The 20,657-nt window shown below is 38.5% G+C and overlaps 1 protein-coding gene across 9 annotated transcripts in view; it reads right to left on the reverse strand.

The window, feature by feature from the left end:
- MYO3A (myosin IIIA) overlaps positions 1-20,657 on the reverse strand; it is a 244,873-nt gene that overhangs the window by 22,837 nt on the left and 201,379 nt on the right. For 8 of the 9 annotated variants that reach the window (XR_008996367.1, XR_008996366.1, XM_057498238.1 and 5 more), the window contains 2 exons: positions 19,300-20,203; positions 17,389-17,533 (listed from right to left, as the gene is read on the reverse strand). Coding sequence is in view for 7 of the 9 variants with exons in the window: in XM_057498238.1 (XP_057354221.1) it covers positions 17,389-17,533; positions 19,300-20,203 (1,049 nt within the window). In the remaining 2 variants the exon portion in view is untranslated. The remainder of the gene's footprint in view (positions 1-17,388; positions 17,534-19,299; positions 20,204-20,657) is intronic. The other variant, XM_036902585.2, reaches the window with a different exon arrangement.

Here is a 20,657-nt window from a genome sequence, read left to right on the forward strand (position 1 = left end):
ACTATTTCAATGTTTGTTTTTCTTTTCATGTATTGCCAAATCACTTTTCAAAATGTTGACTCCTTACCATCTCACCACTACTGTTTGAGAATAAAATTAGCACATTCTCATCACCGTTAAATAATTTTTCATCCACAAAACTTTTCATTTGTATTTTTTATTTCTAAGGTGGTTATATATATGCTTACTTGCCATTTGCATTTGTTCTTCTTCACAAAACAAATGAATGTCTTGTGCCCATTTCTCCACTGGGGTGTTAATGCTGTTCTTAATTTGTAGGAGCTCTTTCTATATGACACGTTAACCCTTTATCTGTTGTAGATATTGTATCCATTTTGCATTCAGCTCTTTAACTTTTAATGATGCTTTGTAATCTCTAGGAGGTTTTAGTGTTCATGCAGTCCACGTCTATGACAATTTCTCTTTGTGATTCCTTTTATTCTTATGCTTTTTCTTTTCCTAAGCCAATTTTTCATATCGTGTGATTTTTAAAAATTTTATGCACTTAAATCATTAATATAGCTGGGAAATATTTGGTAAGACTATCTTATTTCTTCAAATCAAAAATTTTAAGCATTATAGGTCTATTTCTTATTGGTTTGCTGTGCATCTTTTTGTGACAGGTTTTTATAAATACGAGGATCAACTTGAGGGCTATCCTGTTGCATTAATTTGTGGTTGATTTTTATAACAGAGGTTTATGGTTTTATTATAGATTTATAGTATTAATTTTACTATCTAATAAGGAAAGTCTTCATTTATTATTATTTTTTCCTGAAATGTACAAATCATCTTTAGGGACATTTTCTTAAGTTCTAAGAGGAAAATCTCATAGAGATTTCATCCAACTTTTTTTAATCTAGAAATTAATTTTGGAATAGTCATATTTACAATATCTCATCTCCCAAACCAGAAACACAGTATGTTATTCCATTACCCACCTCTTCTTTTTTGTCTTTGTGGTTTTCTTGCCAGCTTTATTTCAAGGTATTACATTTTTGCTGTTATTTCCATTGAGCTCTTTTTCCATTATAAATTTTATAGGAAAGAGTATCTATATGCCTATATATCCTTGATGAATTATCTTGCTAGCACCAATCATATTTTGGTTCATTCCTTGAATTTTTAAGATCAAAACTCATCTTGTCTACTAATACCCTTGTAATCCTATCTTCTCCTTTTCAAAAGTTGTGCTTTCTAGAAACTTCTGTTTGCTGTTTTATTGTATCAGCTAGAAATCCTCAAATAATACAAGAAAATGTGGTTACTAGCATCCTTACCCTAATCCAGCTTTCTAATGGAACTGGTTTCAGTGACAATTTGTTTAAGAAATATATTCTTCATATTGTTAAAGAATGTCCTACTTTGGCAAGAGTTTCGCTTTTCAGCAGGACTGAGTATTGGATTTTATTGAAAAACTGTTTCAGCATTTATCAACATGACTTTTTTCTTTTGACCTTTTGATACTGTGTTACATTAATATGTGGTATTTGGAGAGTCTTTTAATATATTATTACACTCTATTAGCTAGTAGTATCCTTGAGAGTTTTACCTCTAAATCTGTGAGATTGATCCATAGCTTGCTTGCTTCCTTCTTTCCTTCTTTTTCTTCCTCTCTAAAACACTATGTCAGAGTTTGATTTTAGGGTACATGAGCTTCACAAAATAGGTAACTCTATGTTTTCTTTTTTTTTTTCCTCAAGCAAATTACATAGTTATGGGAATTACCTATTCCATGAACTTTGACTGCAGTAGCCTAAGACACTCTGAGTTCTTAGAGCCTTAGGCAATTCTTTGGTAGCATATTGTCAAACTGTCTAATTTCTTCTTGGAATTTTATATTTCAGCCTCAAATTGTCCTTGTGAAATTGATTGCATTTATAGCATGCCAAGATTTTAATATTATTAACTACAGTTTTAATAATCTTGTTCTTACTTCTAATTTTTTTTGTGGCTTCTTGTTTAAGTAATCAGAGACGAATTTATTAATTTTGTTGCTTTATTTAAAAAAAACATTGTCTTCGCTTCATATACGTATTTGGTGTACTTCTGTCTTATGGCAATTATTTCTCCTTTCTGTTTTTCCTGGGGTTGAATATTTGTTGTCCCTGTTAAAACAGTTCCTTATTTACATCCCTATTTCATTATTTCCTCTTAATTAATAATGAGAACATTTAATTATTTGAATTTTCCTATGGATACAGATCTGGTTACATCCCATTCACAGTTTTTACAGGTAGTTATTCTCATTTTTACTATTTTGTAATCATTTGTAACTCTAATTATACTTTCTTCACTTCAGATTATCTTATTAATTTTTAACTTGCAGGCTTATTTTCACTTCTATCTCAATTCCATCATGGTCAAAAATATAATCTAGTTTAATTACTATTTTGGGGAGTTTGTGGACTGGCCTGGTATGTCTCATTGTAAGAACAATTTAAAAAGACATACCAGGGATTTAAAAAGAAGGTATCTTTTCTATGTGCTATGAAATTATAAATACACTATATGTGAATTTACCTTGTCGGTTATTTTATTTTATTAAATATGCTATGTAATTCCACTTTGAATTTATCTCCTGTAGCTAAGTAATATGGTGTCAAAACATGTAGAGACAAACTCAGCTTCTAGTACTGCTGATATTACTGGTCTTTTTTGTGCATTTTTATCAAACATTTAATGGGAAGTTGGGGAAGCATATTGTTCATTATTCTCCTGCCTTCATGTTAGCTCCCATGTCCTCTGTAGTTTAAAGTAGATAAACAGTAGGATGTGAGGAGAAATAATTTGGGTGCAAACAACGTGGCTGCTTCCGTCTAAGGCTACAAGGTCAAGTACTTTGAACTAATTCAGTTAATTCATTAGAAATCTATATTTCAAGGGTGGAGCCAACATGGCGGCGTGAGTAGGACAGTGGGAATCTCCTCCCCAAAACATATATATTTTTGAAAATACAACAAATACAACTAATCCTAAAAGAGAGACCAGAAGACACAGGACAACAGCCTGACTACATCCACACGTGCAAGAGCCCAGCGCCTGGTGAAAGGGGTAAGATACAACCCCCGGCCCGGGGGAACCCGAACTCACCTCCCCCCAGCTCCCAGCGGGAGGGAGAGGGAGCCCAGGACTGCTAAACACCCAGTGTCAGCCACCCGCACCAGAGCTCAGACACAGTGCATGCGTGGAGGGCTGGAAACGAGGGAAATAGGGCAGCAAGACCTCTGAGCGGGTGCCGAAGCTGATGCCCCTGTGACAAAGAAAAGCGAGTGCTTTCTGAAAGTCTTAAAGGGACAGGGATTTAACAGCTAGACGGAAACAACACAGGTCACAGCCCAGTGGCTGGAAATTACAGGGAAAATCGGGCACACTAACCCCCTGGGCAACATCTCTGAGACCCCTCACAGAGGTAAACAGCCAAACAGCCCCCCTGTCCATTACCACTCTGGGCGCTGAGAAAGCAGAGAAACAGCCTAAGGCAAAACACACCCACAGAAAGGAAAATTCCTACACTTCGGCTGGGCAAGACACAAAGGACCAGCCTACACGCAATTACCTAACACAAGCCACTAGGGGCCGCAGTTGTCCCAGTAAAGAAAGGCCAGTAGCAAGTGAAAAGTTTGGCCCTCCCAGCTGACAGTCAATAGCACCTGTCAACATGAAAAGGCAAAAAAATATGATCCAGACAAGACTAACCCAGACAGCGTTGGCATCTGCTATATCTTCCCCTGAGAAGGAACCTGGGGAGATAGATTTAGCCAGTCTTCCTGAAAAAGAATTCAAAACAAAACTTGTAACCATGCTGATGGACTTGCAGAGAAATCTGCAAGAACTAAGGAAGGAGAATACAGAAATAAAACAAGCTCTGGAAGGACTTCAAAACAGAATGGATGAGATGCAAGAGACCATTAATGGACTAGAAAACAGAGAACAGGAACGCAGAGAAGCTGATGCAGAGAGAGAAAAAAGGATCTCCAGGAATGAAAGAATTTTAAGAGAGCTGAGTGACCAATCTAAATGGAACAATATACGCATTATAGGGGTATGAGAAGAAGAAGAGAGAGAAAAAGGGATAGAAAGTGTCTTTGAAGAAATAATTGCCGAAAACTTCCCCAAACTAGGGGAAGAAATGGCCTCTCAGACCAAAGAGGCACACAGAACTCCCATGACAAGGGATCCAAGGAGGGCAACACCAAGACACATAATAATTAAAATGGCAAAGATCAAAGACAAGGACAAAGTATTAAAGGCAGCCAGAGAGAAAAAAAAGCTTACCTACAAAGGAAAACCCATCAGGCTATCATCAGACTTCTCAACAGAAACCCTACAGGCCAGAAGAGAATGGCACGATATACTTAATGCAAAGAAACAGAAGGGCCTTGAACCAAGACTACTGTATCCAGCACGAATATCATTTAAATATGAAGGAGGGATTAAACAATTCCCAGGCAAGCAAAAGTTAAGGGAATTTGCCTCCCACAAACCACCTCTTCAGGGCATCCCACAGGGACTGCTCCAGATGGGAGCACTCCTAAAAAGAGCACAGAGCAAAACACCCAACATATTAAGAAGGGAGGAGGAGGAATAAGAAGGGAGAGAAATAAAGAATCATCAGATCGCGTTGATAATAGCTCAACAAGCGACTTAATAAGTTAGACAGTAAGATAGTGAAGAACCTAACCCTGAACCTTTGGTAAGCATAAATTTAAAGCCTGCAATGGCAATAAGATCATACCTTTCAATAATCACCCTAAATGTAAATGGTCTGAATGTGCCAATCAAAAGACACAGAGTAATAGAATGGATAAAAAATCAAGATCCATCCATATGCTGCTTACAAGAGACTCACCTCAAACCCAAAGACATGCACAGACTTAAAGTCAAGGGATGGAAAAAGACATTTCATGCAAACAACAAAGAGAAGAAAGCAGGTGTTGCAATTCTGGAATCAGACAAAACAGACTTCAAAATAAAGAAAGTAACAAAAGACAAAGAAGGACATTACATAATGATAAAGAGCTCAGTCCAACAAGAGGATATAACCATTATAAATATATATGCACCAAATACAGGAGCACCAACATACCTGAAACAATACTAACAGAACTAAAGGAGGAAATAGAATGCAACGCATTCATTCTAGGAGACTTCAACACACCACTCACTCCAAAGGACAGATTCACCAGACAGAAAATAAATAAGGACACAGAGGCACTGAACAACACACTAGAACAGATGGACCTAATGGAAATCTATAGAACTCTACATCCAAAAGCAACAGGATTCTTCTCAAGTGCACATGGAACATTCTCCAGAATAGACCACATACTAGGCCACAAAAAGAGCCTCAGTAAATTCTAAAAGATTGAAATCCTACCAACCAACTTTTCAGACAACAAAGGCATAAAACTAGAAATAAACTGTACAAAGAAAGCAAAAAGGCTCACAAACACATGGAGGCTTAACAACACGCTCCTAAATAATCAATGGATCAATGACCAAATCAAAATGGAGATCCAGCAATATATGGAAACAAACGATAACAACACTAAGCTCCAACTTCTGTGGGACACCGCAAAAGCAGTCTTAAGAGGAAAGTATATAGCAATCCAAGCATATTTAAAAAAGGAATAACAATCCCAAATGAATGGTCTAATGTCACAATTACTGAAATTGGAAAAAGAAGAACAGATGAGGCCTAAGGTCAGCAGAAGGAAGGACATAATAAAGATCAGAGAAGAAATTTAAAAAATTGAGAGGAATAAGACAATAGCAAAAATCAATGAAACCAAGAGCTGGTTCTTCGAGAAAATAAACAAAATAGATAAGCCTCTAGCCAGACTTATTAAGAGGAAAAGACAATCAACACAAATCAACAGTATCAGAAATGAGAAAGGAAAAATCACAAGGACCCCACAGAAATACAAAGAATTATTAGAGAATACTATGAAAACCTGTATGCAATCAAGCTGGGAAACCTAGGAGAAATGGACAACTTCCTACAAAAATACAACCTTCCAAGACTGACCCAGAAAGAAACAGAAAATCTAAACAGACCAATTACCAGTAACAAAATTGAAGCGGTAATCAAAAAACTACCAAAGAACAAAACCCCCGGGCCAGATGGATTTACATTGGAATTTTATCAGACATACAGGGAAGACATAATACCCATTCTCGTTAAAGTTTTCCAAAAAATAGAAGAGGAGGGGATACTCCCAAACTCATTCTATGAAGCTAACTTCACCCTAATACCAAAACCAGGCAAAGACCCCACCAAAAAAGAAAACTACAGACCAATATCCCTGATGAACGTAGATGCAAAAATACTCAACAAAATATTAGCAAACCAAATTCAAAAATACATCAAAAGGATCGTACACCATGACCACGTGGGATTCATCTCAGGAATGCAAGGATGGCACAACATTCGAAAGTCCATCAACATCATCCACCACATCAACAAAAAGAAAGACAAAAACCACATGATCATCTCCATAGATGCTGAAAAAGCATTTGACAAAGTTCAACATCCATTCATCATAAAAACTCTCAGCAAAATGGGAATAGAGGGCAAGTACCCCAACATAATAAAGGCCATCTATGAAAAATCCACAGCCAACATTATATTGAACAGCGAGAAGCTGAAAGCTTTTCCTCTGAGATCAGGAACTAGACAGGGATGCCCACTCTCTCCACTGTTATTTAACATAGTACTGAAGGTCCTAGCCATGGCAATCAGACAAAACAAAAAAATACAAGGAATCCAGATTGGTAAAGAAGAAGTTAAACTGTCACTATTTGCAGATGACATGATACTGTACATAAAAAACCCTAAAGACTCCACCCAAAAACTACTAGAACTGATATCGGAATACAGCAAACTTGCAGGATACAAAATCAACACACAGAAATCTGTGGCTTTCCTATACACTAACAATGAACCAACAGAAAGAGAAATCAGGAAAACAACTCCATTCACAATTGCATCAAAAAAAATAAAATACCTAGGAATAAACCTAACCAAAGAAGTGAAAGACTTATACTCTGAAAACTACAAGTCACTCTTAAGAGAAATTAAAGGGGACACTAACAGATGGAAACGCATCCCATGCTCGTGGCTAGGAAGAATTAATAACATCAAAATGGCCATCCTGCCCAAAGCAATATACAGATTTGATGCAATCCTTATGAAACTACCAGCAACATTCTTCAATGAACTGGAACAAATAATTCAAAAATTCATATGGAAACACCAAAGACCCCGAATAGCCAAAGCAATCCTGAGAAAGAAGAATAAAGTAGGGGGGATCTCACTCCCCAACTTCAAGCTCTACTATAAAGCCATAGTAATCAAGACAATTTGGTACTGGCACAAGAACAGAGCCACAGACCAATGGAACAGACTAGAGGATCCAGACATTAACCCAGACATATATGGTCAATTAATATTTGATAAAGGAGCCATGGACATACAATGGGGAAATGACAGTCTCTTCAACAGATGGTGCTGGCAAAACTGGACAGCTACATGTAGGAGAATGAAACTGGACCATTGTCTAACCCCATATACAAAAGTAAACTCAAAATGGATCAAAGACCTGAATGTAAGTCACGAAACCATTAAACTCTTGGAAGAAAACATAGGCAAAAACCTCTTAGACATAAACATGAGTGACCTCTTCTTGAACATATCTCCCCGGGCAAGGAAAACAACAGCAAAAATGAACAAGTGGGACTATATTAAGCTGAAAAGCTTCTGTACAGCAAAAGACACCATCAATAGAACAAAAAGGAACCCTACAGTATGGGAGAATATCTTTGAAAATGACACATCTGATAAAGGCTTGACGTCCAGAATATATAAAGAGCTCACACGCCTCAACAAACAAAAAACAAATAACCCAATTAAAAAATGGGCAAAGGAACTGAACAGACGGTTCTCCAAAAAAGAAATACAGACGGCCAACAGACACATGAAAAGATGCCCCACATCGCTAATTATCAGAGAAATGCAAATTAAAATTACAATGAGGTATCACCTCACACCAGTAAGGATGGCTGCCATCCAAAAGACAAACAACCACAAATGTTGGCGAGGCTGTGGAGAAAGGGGAACCCTCCTACACGGCTGGTGGGAATGTAAATTAGTTCAACCACTGTGGAAAGCAGTATGGAGGTACATCAAAATGCTCAAAACAGACATACCATTTGACCCAGGAATTGCACTCCTAGGAATTTACCCTAAGAATGCAGCAATCAAGTATGAGAAAGACCAATGCACCCCTATGTTTATCGCACCACTATTTACAATAGCCAAGAATTGGAAGCAACCTAAATGTCCATCGATAGATGAATGGATAAAGAAGAGGTGGTACATATACACAATGGAATACTACTCAGCCATAAGAAAAGGGCAAATCCTACCATTTGCAGCAACATGGATGGAGCTGGAGGGTATTATGCTCAGTGAAACAAGCCAAGCGGAGAAAGAGAAATACCGAATGATTTCACTCATCTGTGGAGTATAAGAACAAAGGAAAAACTGAAGGAACAAAATAGCAGCAGAATCATAGAACTCAAGAATGGACTAACAGGTACCAAAGGGAAAGGGACTGGGGAGGATGGGTGGGTAGGGAGGGATAAGGGGGGGCGAAGAAAAAGGGGGGTATTAAGATTAGCATGCATGGGGGAGTGGGATAAAGGGGAGGGCTGTACAACACAGAGAAGACAAGTAGTGATTCTACAACATTTTGCTACGCTGATGGACAGTGACTGTAAAGGGGTATATAGGGGGGACCTGGTATAGGGGAGAACCTAGTAAACAAAATATTCGTCATGTAAGTGTAGATTAATGATAAAAAAAAAAGCAGTTCCTGTGTGGTGACCTCCAATGAGTTCTACACAATGATATAAAGGGCATATAAAAGTGTAGGCAAAGGGTCTGTTTGTGTTTATACAGAGGATCAAAGCCTAATTGGCCTACCCCGAAAATGAACTAAGATACGATATGAAAAAGAACTTCCAACATCGGCACTCTCGGGAAGACTCATGGCAGAAGATGAACATCAAAAAATCCCAACAAAGATCCACGCACTGCTACAGGTGTAGATGCACTCATCCCACCAGTTGCTGGACTTGCCATGGGAATGAGGAAGGAGATATCTAAGCTGGCCTGTGCATTCAGTAAAACAACAAATTTGAGTGGATCTATACTGTTGGAACTCAACCAAGAATTAGGAGAAGTGCAAATTGTAGCGCTCCAAAATCTTACAGCTACAGACTATTTACTGTTAAAAGAACATATGTGATGTGAACAGTCCCCAGGAATGGGTTGTTTTAATTTGTCTGATTTCTCTCAGACTGTTCAAGTTCAGTTGGACAATATCCACCACATCATAGATAAGTTTTCACAAATGCCTAAGGTGGCTAACTGGTTTTCTTGGTTTCACTGGAGATGGCTGGTAATTACAGGTATGCTTTGGTTATGTAACTGTACTCCTATTATGTTAATGTGTGTGCACAATTTAATTAGTAGTTTAAAACCTATACATGCTGAATGTACTCTACAAGAAGATATGTCAAAGAAATAATCAATCTTCCCATGTTTTCTTCCATCTGCTACTTCTATAGCTTTTCTTCTTCCTTCCTAATTACAACCCTTAAATAGAATTCGTGCCACATATCGAATTTACCAAGTATCATAATTCTTCCAAGTGGTAAAGATACCTCAAGACAAGTGCTGGGCATAGAAGCCACAGGGCATAAATATGCAAAGAAGTAAAAAGCTAACCTTTTCAAACAATAAGGCTTCTCTCTCACTTACCAACTTTACATTTCCCTGTATGGTCCCGGAAGATGACTGGTTAGCCAGAGACGGGTAAGATTCCTCAAGGGAGGAACAACCTAAGACAGGCACAGTCGCAGGGGGGCCATCAGGTGAGAAATTGGGGATCAACAGAGGTGAGGCTTAGAACCTCACCCCCCCGTTCTGAGAGAAATCTTCTGCATACGTGGATGTTTTATTGCCCTTGTCTAGCTTGGATTAACACGTAGTCTACAGGCACACACCTGATCATCTACATTTGCTCTCTTACAACACTAAACTATGTTTTCTACCTTTATCTTGTATCTACCTGCCACTTCAGCATTTTATTAAAAATAATCATAATAAAGAGAGAAATGTTGTATCCACATATAAATCAAGTATAAAAACCAAATGAGTATTCATATTTGAACTGACTATTTATAGTTCATAATGCATGAGCAAAACCGAAAGTTTCTGTGATGACTGCCCTTGTAATGTTCACCATGTAACTTATTCACTATGTAAGAATTTGTTCTCCATGTAAGAACTTGTTCGTTATGCTTCAGAAGATTGGAGACTGATGAAAATTAGGCTTGGGGTGGATAAATGATTGTGCATTGAGCATTGATGCCCCTATACAGAATTTTATTGTTGTTAACAACCATTTGATCAATAAATATGAGAGATGCCCTCAATAACAACAAAAAAAAAATACACACTTCCAATTGTAAAATAAATAAGTAACCGGGATGTAATGTATAGCATAAGGAATATAGTCAAAATATTGTAACAACTTGGTATGGTGATAGCTGGTACCTAGAATTATCATGTATATAAATTTTGAATCACTGTGTTGTACACCTGAAACTAATGTAATACTGTGTGTCAACTACCCTTCAATAAAAAATAATTATCTAAAAAAACAAAAAAGAAATCTATATTTCAGAGTGTAGACTTGTGTAAGGCAAACTGCTTCATTTGATTAGTATTTTATATAATTAAACACTAAAAATAAAAGATTCTCACTGAATCATTAAGTTGTAAATAAAATCATTTAATTTCATATGTTTTTCCTAAGAGTTTTGGGGAATTAGTATTACTTCTTCTAAAGAAAGAGGAAGAGGAAGACTTAGGAAGATAAGTGCTCATCAGAGGTATGATATGTGAAAAGAAATAGAATTTCTGAAATCTCTCTACTTTGTATTCTTAATGAAAAAATATTTCTATAAATACACAACTCAACATTATTTGAGCCACTGGCTTTCACATCAATGTAAGCATGCTTACAGATACATGTAAAGACATATTGGATAGTTGGCAAAGTACATTTCTGGGTGCCAGTATTACACTGGTAAACTCATAGGCACAACTGAAAAAGAAAGCCGATCAAATCTGTACTGTAATAACTGAAAATATTAGGTTATCACATGAAACTAAATGCCATAAAAATTTAGAAATAAATGGAAAATTGCTAATTTTTCCCTGACATTTCCTCTGAAAGAAACATAAAGGCATTTTCATTATATGTACTGTATGTGTGCTTGGCAAGGGACTGCTTTGGTTTAGTGCTGTATTTACTGATGCTATTATGTAAATGAAATGTGGGAATTATTATTGCATCCTTATTTGTTAACATTGCAACCCATTAAAAAAATGACAGCCTGTTGGATAGTCACAGTTTCTTTGTAAAAGGAGAGGAAGAGAATATGCTTTTGCGTTAACAGGGTTTATTTGTCCTGCAATTAATTTTTTTCTTCTCTTCTTGATAGTCAGCACAAACTATCAGGTGTACCATAATTAAGAAGAAAAACATCTCCAAAAAACAAGCACTCTGCATACCATTCAGGGAGAAATAATGCCACATAAATAAAACAGTTTCTATTAGGATCTATGATCAACTGGCCATGTCTAGTTATACATATAAATCTCTATTTATATGGATCTAGTTATCTATCATCTATCTATCTCTGTATTTCTTGCAGTGAAAATGCAAGTGCAGTTAGCTCATATCGGTTTCAACTATCACAACTGTTATCAAAACAAAGATATGAAACAAATCCATGTAGTTACCTTATGTATTTTGAACTTTGTAATTAGCAGTGCAGTTTTCACTTAGACATTTTACTTTGACACTTTGTACATTGAAAAATATAGCTCACAGAAAGAGAAACCTTATAAAATAAGATTACAGCTTGTTAAACCTAACTTGAAAATTTTAATTTTCCTCATTTACTATCCATGTTTTCTAGAACTTTCTTTAGAATAGATAAGAAGCTTTCCCAGGCTAATTTGCATAATCCAGCCAAAGCTTACAGCAGAGCTGGAGGTAACAATCATTTGAAGATGCCTGTAAATTTTTAAGATGCATGAGATAATTAAAATTTCAGATAACTTACATTACGCTTATTTTAATGATGGGATTATTTGTAAATGAGCTTGGTTTTGATTTCCCAAGTGAAATTTTTCATGGGGAGGCATGGTTTGTTGTGAAGGCCAGTACTGCAAGGTGGCCTCCTGAACCTGAGCTAACAACTTCCACAGCATATTCGCTAAAACTGCCTCTGCAGGTGAGAGCAGCCGCTCATACTGGAAGGTTCCAAATTCTGTGGTTAGTAATTCTGATGATCTAAGGAGAAAGAACTTCTATATGTTGTAAGACTTTCTTTTCTGGCAAGAAGGAATTTAAAGGCAGATGACATAAAAATACATGACTATTTAAAGAATGTATGTTCCATTTTTTGTTTTAATTAAAGCCAAATTCTCAAATATTTACTCCACTGCCTACTATACTTTGTTCCACTATAATTCTTGGAGGTAATTAATCAGCTTTCCAGCCAATTAATAATCAGGTCCTGAAAGTCTACTGTGTGATGAGTAGGTGTGCTAGTGTAACAGGAAAATGAGTTTATAGTATGACATGGTCTTGCTTGCAAAGGGTTGAAAATCTGTTTGAAGAAGACAAAACTAATTACATGAAATAACTTTGAGGATGAGTAAATGCAGACTATGGCACTGATAATCTACTCCCTCTGTAAGTGTGTACCTGAATACCTGTGTGAAATCTGTGATGTCTGCAGGTATACAAAGACAACTGAGAAAATCAGCAGAACTGGAGGAATGAAGAATGGGTGGTGGGAATTCTTGGTTTAAATGTGGGCAGGAGATGACAAACCAAGGCTGTTTCATAAAGAAAACCAGTCTAAAATTTAGGATGAAGTTTGCCTATCCTGTAGTAAACCAAGTGCATCCCAAGGTACAAGAATGGATCTAGACAGTGACTGTAATGGGGTATGTGGTGGGAGCTTGATGATGGGGGGAATCTAGTAAACATAATGTTGCTTATGTAATTGTAGATTAATGATACCAAAATTTTAAAAAATTAAAAAAAAAACAAAACTACACAGTAGCTCCTATAATGCATTAAAACACCTGAACATGAATCTAAAAAAAAAAAAAGAATGGATCCAGAACCCCTGCAGGGACTTATTACTGACCAAGCAATATCTGGTCCAATTTGCGACCTCAGTCTGAATTCTTTGAAGTATATTTTACCATCAAATTTTATAAACTATTCAAGGAACTTAAAAAAAAAGCATAGATCATTAAAATACATTAATATAGATTCTCTCCAATGATAAACTCTAGCAAGTATTGGGGGAGACTGTCCTAAAAAGCAGCACAATGGTTATTTGCATCCACTTTTCCATTGTATCTAGTCTAACATTTTAAAAACTTGGGGACTTAGTAAGTAACTGCTAATGCATAGGAAATTCAATGATATTTCAGTCCTCTCACTTGCTCTGCAGCGTCATTTCTGCATGACTTCTAGGGAACCCTCTTCAAGATACAAGGCTGCCTGGTGTTCTTCCCACCTCTCCAGCTGCTCCTCTTGGCTGGTTCCTTTCTGCCTGACCAGTGCACGTGCGAACTCCTGCTCTAGGTTCTCTCCTCTCCTCACTGTAGGTGGGTTCCAGAATGATCTCATTCACCCCATGGCTTCAGTAACCATGCACATGTCCACCTATCTGCCTGGAAGATCATCTACTGACTAACCATTGCTTGAGCCTGTTTACCTTCTCAGCCACCACTTTATCCAAACCATCATCATCTCCTGCTGGCCTTTCACCTTGCCCTGCCATCAAAGTATATTCACACAATGTAATCAGAATGGTTTTTCAAAACTGCAGTTATCTATAGAAGGGTTAAGTTTTCACAGTGTATAATTCAGATGCACAAAAATGTCACTTGATTTTCCTAAAATTGACTTAATTTTTACCTCTTAGTACTCCTTTCTAATTTCTAGCATTACATTATTTTTAACAAATGGCCGTTAAACTCAGTTGCTTTCAATTTCCTTAGGGTCTTATGAGTAAACTTAGTCATTTTAGGTTTCTGACTCTCTTCTTCTCCCTGGACCACATCTAGGGTAGAGGGACAGAGGACTTTAGCAGCTTCACAGCTTTAATGGAGACAGGCCACCTGCTCTGTACTGTTCTTCGGTCTTCATCAGCATCTGCTGAGGGTAACTGCTCTGTCTAGTCACTGGTCACTAGCGTCTACTACACCTCCCATGTTCTCCTTTGCTTCTTGGTTCTGGCCTGTCAGGTCCACCCAGGTGCCTCTGTGTCTTTAGGTTACTTCAGGCCCCTCTCAGGTACTTCCTCTAAGGCTAGTCCCAGGCAAGTGGGACAATTCAGATGCTGTCCAATTTAGCTTTAGACAAGTATAGTAGAATATGTAACCTGTCTACATGCGCATTGAAGAAAAAGTTTCTCCCTCTAAACCTGAAGAATTAGATATGTCACTCAATTACAATCCTTTCAATGTAAGCTAAGAACTGATTTCTGATATTCTTCTTGGGTCCATTTTTTTTAAATGGCAGAGTGAAGAATAAAGTGAAATAATTTGACTTTCTAATAAAATAAATTCTGCTTTTAGGACAATTCGTAGTCCCTGACAAGGCAGTCTAGAGAAAGAACAGAGTTGGAGGTATCACACTTCCTGATTTCAAGCCATATCATAAAGCTATTATAATCAAAACAATATGGTACTGGCAAAAAACAGACATCTAGGCCAATGGGCCAGAATACAGAGCCCAAGCATATATGGTCAACTGATTTTTGATAAGGGTACCAGTAATGCATAATGAAGAGAAGACAGTCTCTTCAATAAATGGCACTAATCATCAGGAAAATGCAAATGCAAATGCAAACCACAATGAGATATCACCTCATACCAGTTAGGAAGGCTGTTATCAAAAAGGAGAAACAAATGCTGGTGAGGATGTGGAGAAAAGAGAACCCTTTCCATTGTTGGTGGGAATATGAATTGGTGCAGCCACTATGGAAAATAATATGGAGGTTTCCCCAAAATTTAAAAATAGAGCTGCTGTATGATCCAGCAATTCCTCTTCTGGTAGACGTCAAAGGAAATGAAATCAGTATTTTGAAGAGATATATACACTCCTATGTTCATTATAGTATTATTCATAATAGCCAAGGTATGGAAACAACCTAAGTGTCCATCAGCAGATGAATAGGTAACAAAAGTGTGGTGTGTGTGTGTGTGTGTGTGTGTATATATATTCTATTACATATATGTGTGTGTGTGTGTGCATATATATATGAATATTACTCAGCCACGAGAAAAAAGTAATCCTGCCATTTGTGGTAACATGGATGAACCTGAAAGACATTATGTTAAGTGAAATAAGCCAGAAAGAGAAAAACTGCATGCTCTCACTTACACGTGGAACCTAGAAAAATTAAACACACAGAAGCAGAGAGGAGAACTGTGGTTACCAGAGCTGGGAGGCGAAGGAAATGAGGAGATAGTGGCCAAAGGCTCTGGAGTTACAGTTACGTAGGATGAGGAAGTCTAGAGAGCTAATGAGCAGCATGGTGACAACAGTTAGTAATATTGTGTTGAATGCTGGAAATTTGATATCTGAGTATATTTGGGTGCTCTCATCATATACACACCCAAAATGATAACTATGTGATGAGGAGATATGTTAATTAGCTTGACTGTAGTAATTATTTCACTATGTGTATTTATATCAAATCATCATGTTGCACACCCTAAATACATACAGTTTTTATCAAACACACACACAAGTCCCTGAGAGTTCAGAAGTGAAAAGTCACCGCAAACCTCAGTATCCTCCCTTCCCTTCCTAGGAAGCTACCCTCATCCCGCCTCCTTCCGGCTGAGGACAGGCTGAGCTGCTTACAGGGAGACACATCCTGGCTGCTCTTACTTCTGCTGCACCAAGGGCACCTCACTACCCACATGCACTAGGGCTGCTGCGTACACAACTAGAGGGACGCTGAAGCCCTGCCCTCCCCTTCTGCTCCCGCGTGCCATCGTGCCATCTACACAGGCGTCACTGGTGGTTGGCACATGAGTGGGGCTCTGGGCTCTGACTTGTTTACAGGTTCTGGGCCAGGGCCAGAGACAGTGGCAGTAGAAAGGCTGGAGAGCCACTCTGTGGGCTGCTTTTTGGTTTTTTAGGATCATTGATTGAAACATTAAGTTACTTCCCTTCCTCCCATATCAGACAAACAGCCAGACTCATCTTCATATCTTCCAGCCCAAGGGGCTTCTGCGGAAGCTGCACGAGGCTAGCAGTGCTTCCTGTCTTGTTAAGAGCCAAGCTCATTGCAGAGGTGGAGCCAGGTGTCCTAGAGCGGGTGGGGAGGGAGCAGAGGGCCTCCGATAGAGCCAGCGAAAATGATCACATGAAAACAAACGCAGATTCTTCAGAGCAGAGATCAGCAGGGCCTGTCAGTGGCAGCCCCTGGGGGAGGTGATAAGGATGCAGAAGAAGTGGCTACCTGGAGCACATGTAGACCAAGTGAACCTCTCAGTTTCTGGGTACCTCCTGCAGGGGTGGGAGTGGCAGAGCCTCCTGACTTTAGGGTCATGAGGCCAGCTAGGAGATGGATGTCCCAACAGTACCTGTGTGGGCAAACAGCTGGTGACCACAGGCTCTCCCAGATCCTGGGTGGGTGTATAAGGCCCTAGGGCATTTGCACAGTCCTCGAGAAGTGGAGGCCTGATTATTACTGAGTCTGACTTCCCCACCAGTTTAGTGGGATAGGGGCAGAGTGTGACTTAGATTAAGAGAAAATTTAATGATGCATCTGGGTTTGTACATCTGAATGGAGATTTGCACCTTCTACACTCTACTTAAGGTAGCAGACACTCCCAAAAGGAATAGATATATTTTAGTCACTTGTTCCCTTTTATCAAGCCTGCACACTCCCCCACTCCCTCAGACTCCCTTTCTATTCCTTTCTGGTGTCATATGTCAAGTTCTAGTTGAAGTATATACATACAGAGCAAAAAACAGAAAAGAGAGGAGAATGAAGTCAGAGAAGGTAGGAGGTATGTGGAATATTCTGCAAAAATGTGTATACACTCACAAGAAATGGAATGAAATGAAGGTTCTCACCAAGGCAGTTAGAACACAGTCACCCCAAATCTGCTATAGAGGAAAAGTGGGAAACTCATAAACAGTAAGGTATCTGGCACTGCCTTTTCCTTCAGGAAGTTCTAAGTCTACTGATTTTTACCTGAGAGGCAGTGCTGAGAAGAAACTTGTCTATTAACTGGCTTATGAAGATAGACACCCAGATAAAAAGGCTTCAGTTGCTGAGACAAAATCATTTCATTCAGTTTCTTCTGCAGAATGAAATAGTCTTCTGATAACCTGGAGATCTAAGAAGAAGGTCATGTGTCAGATTAAATCAAGGAAAAGAATTCAGAGCACGCCACAGGTACTCTGAGGTCTGATAAATCCTTGGTCAGCTATCCCTGGGACTCTTCACTAGCTTCTTCTCCAGAACCTGCCCTGACGGGTGCACCAAGGTCCTGTAAAGTCCTCACTTGACAAAACCTCCCCCTTTGTGCTGTCTTCCATCTTACACTTTCAATTTAAAACTGCCAAACACGTCAGGCTACATGAAGCCTTGTCTCCTGATGGGGTTCCTGGGGTTCTTGCGTCTGGCTTCTGTCCTTACCGTTCTGCTGTGACTGCTGTCCTGCTTTTATCCTGAGGAACCCCTCAGCTGCCTTGGATCGTGTTACCCTCCCTCCATTCCTTTAGTCTTAGCTGATCCTAGGGGGCTACTCCCTTCTGCTCCCTCTTTCTGCCTGGGTCCCTCTGCCTCTGGTCTGGGTCCCAGCTCTGTTAACATGGCTATTCTGCCAGGCTGAATGTGGGGGGCTCCTGCTTTTCTGCCTCTGGCTTTGTCCTGGTGGAGTGTTAAATCCACTCCCATGGTTTTATCAGCCAGGTCTCTGTAGATGACGTGGAAATTCTCCATTTCCTCAATGTTTCAGCTGCACAGCAGGTCAGGGTACTAACCCCTGGTTTGGTCTTTTGAGTGAGAAAACTTATGCACCAAGAAAGGAAGGCCTGCATGTATATTAAATTATTTCCATATGCTTAGAAAAAACACAGAATAGGCAGGGACTAGTAAACTAATCAGCGCAGATCTCTACTCACAGCTAGAAGCTGGACATGTTTGGGGCACACCTCTAACACCACGAGGTGTCCAAGGACAGTGAATGTGCTTTCTTAGGGATCCAGCCACCATCAGAGACAAAAAGCAGAGTTTAGGGACTCAGGAGTATTAGGTGTTCTTTGAACTAATTCATTATGGTATTTCTTCTAGGATTTTATACACTATTGATTACACTGGTGATGTATATTAATTTACAATATACAATACAAATTTTAGAGGTCATCTGGTTAAAATACTTCACTTTACACAGGAGAAAATGAAGGTGCTAACACATAAAGTGATTTTCTTAAGGTCCAACCACTAGGAAGAGCAAGAACTGGAATCACCATTTGTAGGAGCTGCCTCTTGGTATCGGCATTGCACTAGTTCATCATTGTTCCCTGTGCAACCATGCGAACTCCCTACAGCCAATTGCTCCCTTCTAGAAACAGCCAAAATATAGCCTACTAATAGCACAAGATATAATTTTTCTTGGTGGATTTTCTTTATGGTTCCACATTGTCATGATACAACATGTAGACCTCCATCTTCATTGCGTATATGTTTCAGTATAGCTACACACCTAATTTTGATACCTGATTGGGTCTCCTCAAAATTTGGGACTTAAGAGGATTTGGAAACTTTTCCTATTTTTTTTAGCTATAATGAAAGATATTAGATATGTGGAAATTTGCATTGTCAAATGCAAGCATTTTAGTAAGCTATATAAACCAATGACTGGTCTCCTTATTACACAAGATTTCTACATTCTTTTCTATTATTTTTATCACAGCATTTGTTTAAAAGTTTAACAGCTATTTAAATAACAGAACCCTTGAGACATTTTATTTAAAAGATTTGCAGTCTCCTAAAAACAGAAGAAACAATATATGACTTAGTAATTATTTGTTTAATCCAGTTATTGTTTAGTTCCCCGAGATTTTACTAGTTAAAAAAAAAATCTATTTATTCACATACCTGTTTTGAAAAAATTGCCAAATCAGACGCTTCTTTTTCTGAAATTGCTTTTGAGTCTTTACCATTCTTCATGTTGATGTGACAGGGTTCCCTGTGTTTTATGGGATAGGAACACAAATTGTGGGTATTTCTTGCAACATCTGTTGGTGCTACAACAATCTTTTGATTTCTAAAAGAAGTCACCCTGTCCATCCTTAACCGCTGCCTCCTCCTGTAGCCCCGGAATTTGCTCTGGATGAACACGGCTGCTCTATCTGCTTCCTGGCCTTGTTTTGTTGGTCCAACTTGCCTCTCTGTGACTGTCCCATGCCTCTGATGGCTCCTCTGTGGGCTGTATACTGGTGCATTCTGGGTGACCACTGATGTCTTCTTCTCTGTTTCTTTGCTGTTTACATTTTGATAAATTGGCCTTTGGCTAAGACTAGGTTCCAAAGTTTTTTTAAAAGAGGGCTGCTTAGCATCATTCTCAGCTAACCAAAGTCCTGGGCAGTGTGGCCTCTCCGATATGGCCCTTCTTTCCAGATGTGCTGCTTTTGAGTCTTCAAAATTCCTCTCTTCTGTGTACCTCTGGTAGTACTTCTGGATCACAGTGTCCTTCTCCTCCACTTTATTTGTCTCACTGTTTTCTTCGAGGTGTTTCATATGTTTCTTTTTGGAGCTTACTTCCGTCCAGAGGTCCTCCACTAAACCTGGTTGTTGGTTGGCTTCTTCCCTATACACATTATTGACTTTTATCTGAGTCTGATAGGTTCTGTTGTTATTTTCAACAGCATTCACAGCCTCTCCTTCTGCTTTCAAAGTAGAAGCCATCATTGCAGATGTACTCCCTTTATTATTTGGAGCTGGAATGACTGTTTCATTAGTAGAGACTGCATTTTCTGTCTCTTTCTTCACAAAAGATTCCCTGTGTAAAACATATGGCATCTGAATATATAACACTAAACTAGAGCTTATTATTTCTTTGGTAATAGCTACATCTACATAATGTTGGGAGAAACAGCAAAAGAGACAAAAAGCTCAAGATGAAAAATTATCAAGTCACTTTAATCAAATAATCAAGTGTTTCCCAAAACGTTCTCTCACGACAACTGTGATGGCTACTCAGATAATGATAAAGCCAGTTTCAACTTAGAGTGAGAAAACCTAGGTGTTTAATCACTTCAAATTAAGTCCTTTTCAAAACTAAGTACCTATAGACAGGAGATGTTGTGGAAAATATATCTCAATTTGAGACCAGGACACAGGGTATGTTCTCTCAGCTGACATGCTGTACTTTAATAAACTCTAAGCTACTGATCATAGGAAAAATATTACAAAATTAAAGGAAAAGTTGCATTCTAACTACAGCCCATGATCGT

This window comes from Manis pentadactyla, chromosome 3 (assembly GCF_030020395.1).
Source record: "Manis pentadactyla isolate mManPen7 chromosome 3, mManPen7.hap1, whole genome shotgun sequence".
NCBI classification, from domain to species: Eukaryota; Metazoa; Chordata; class Mammalia; order Pholidota; family Manidae; genus Manis; species Manis pentadactyla.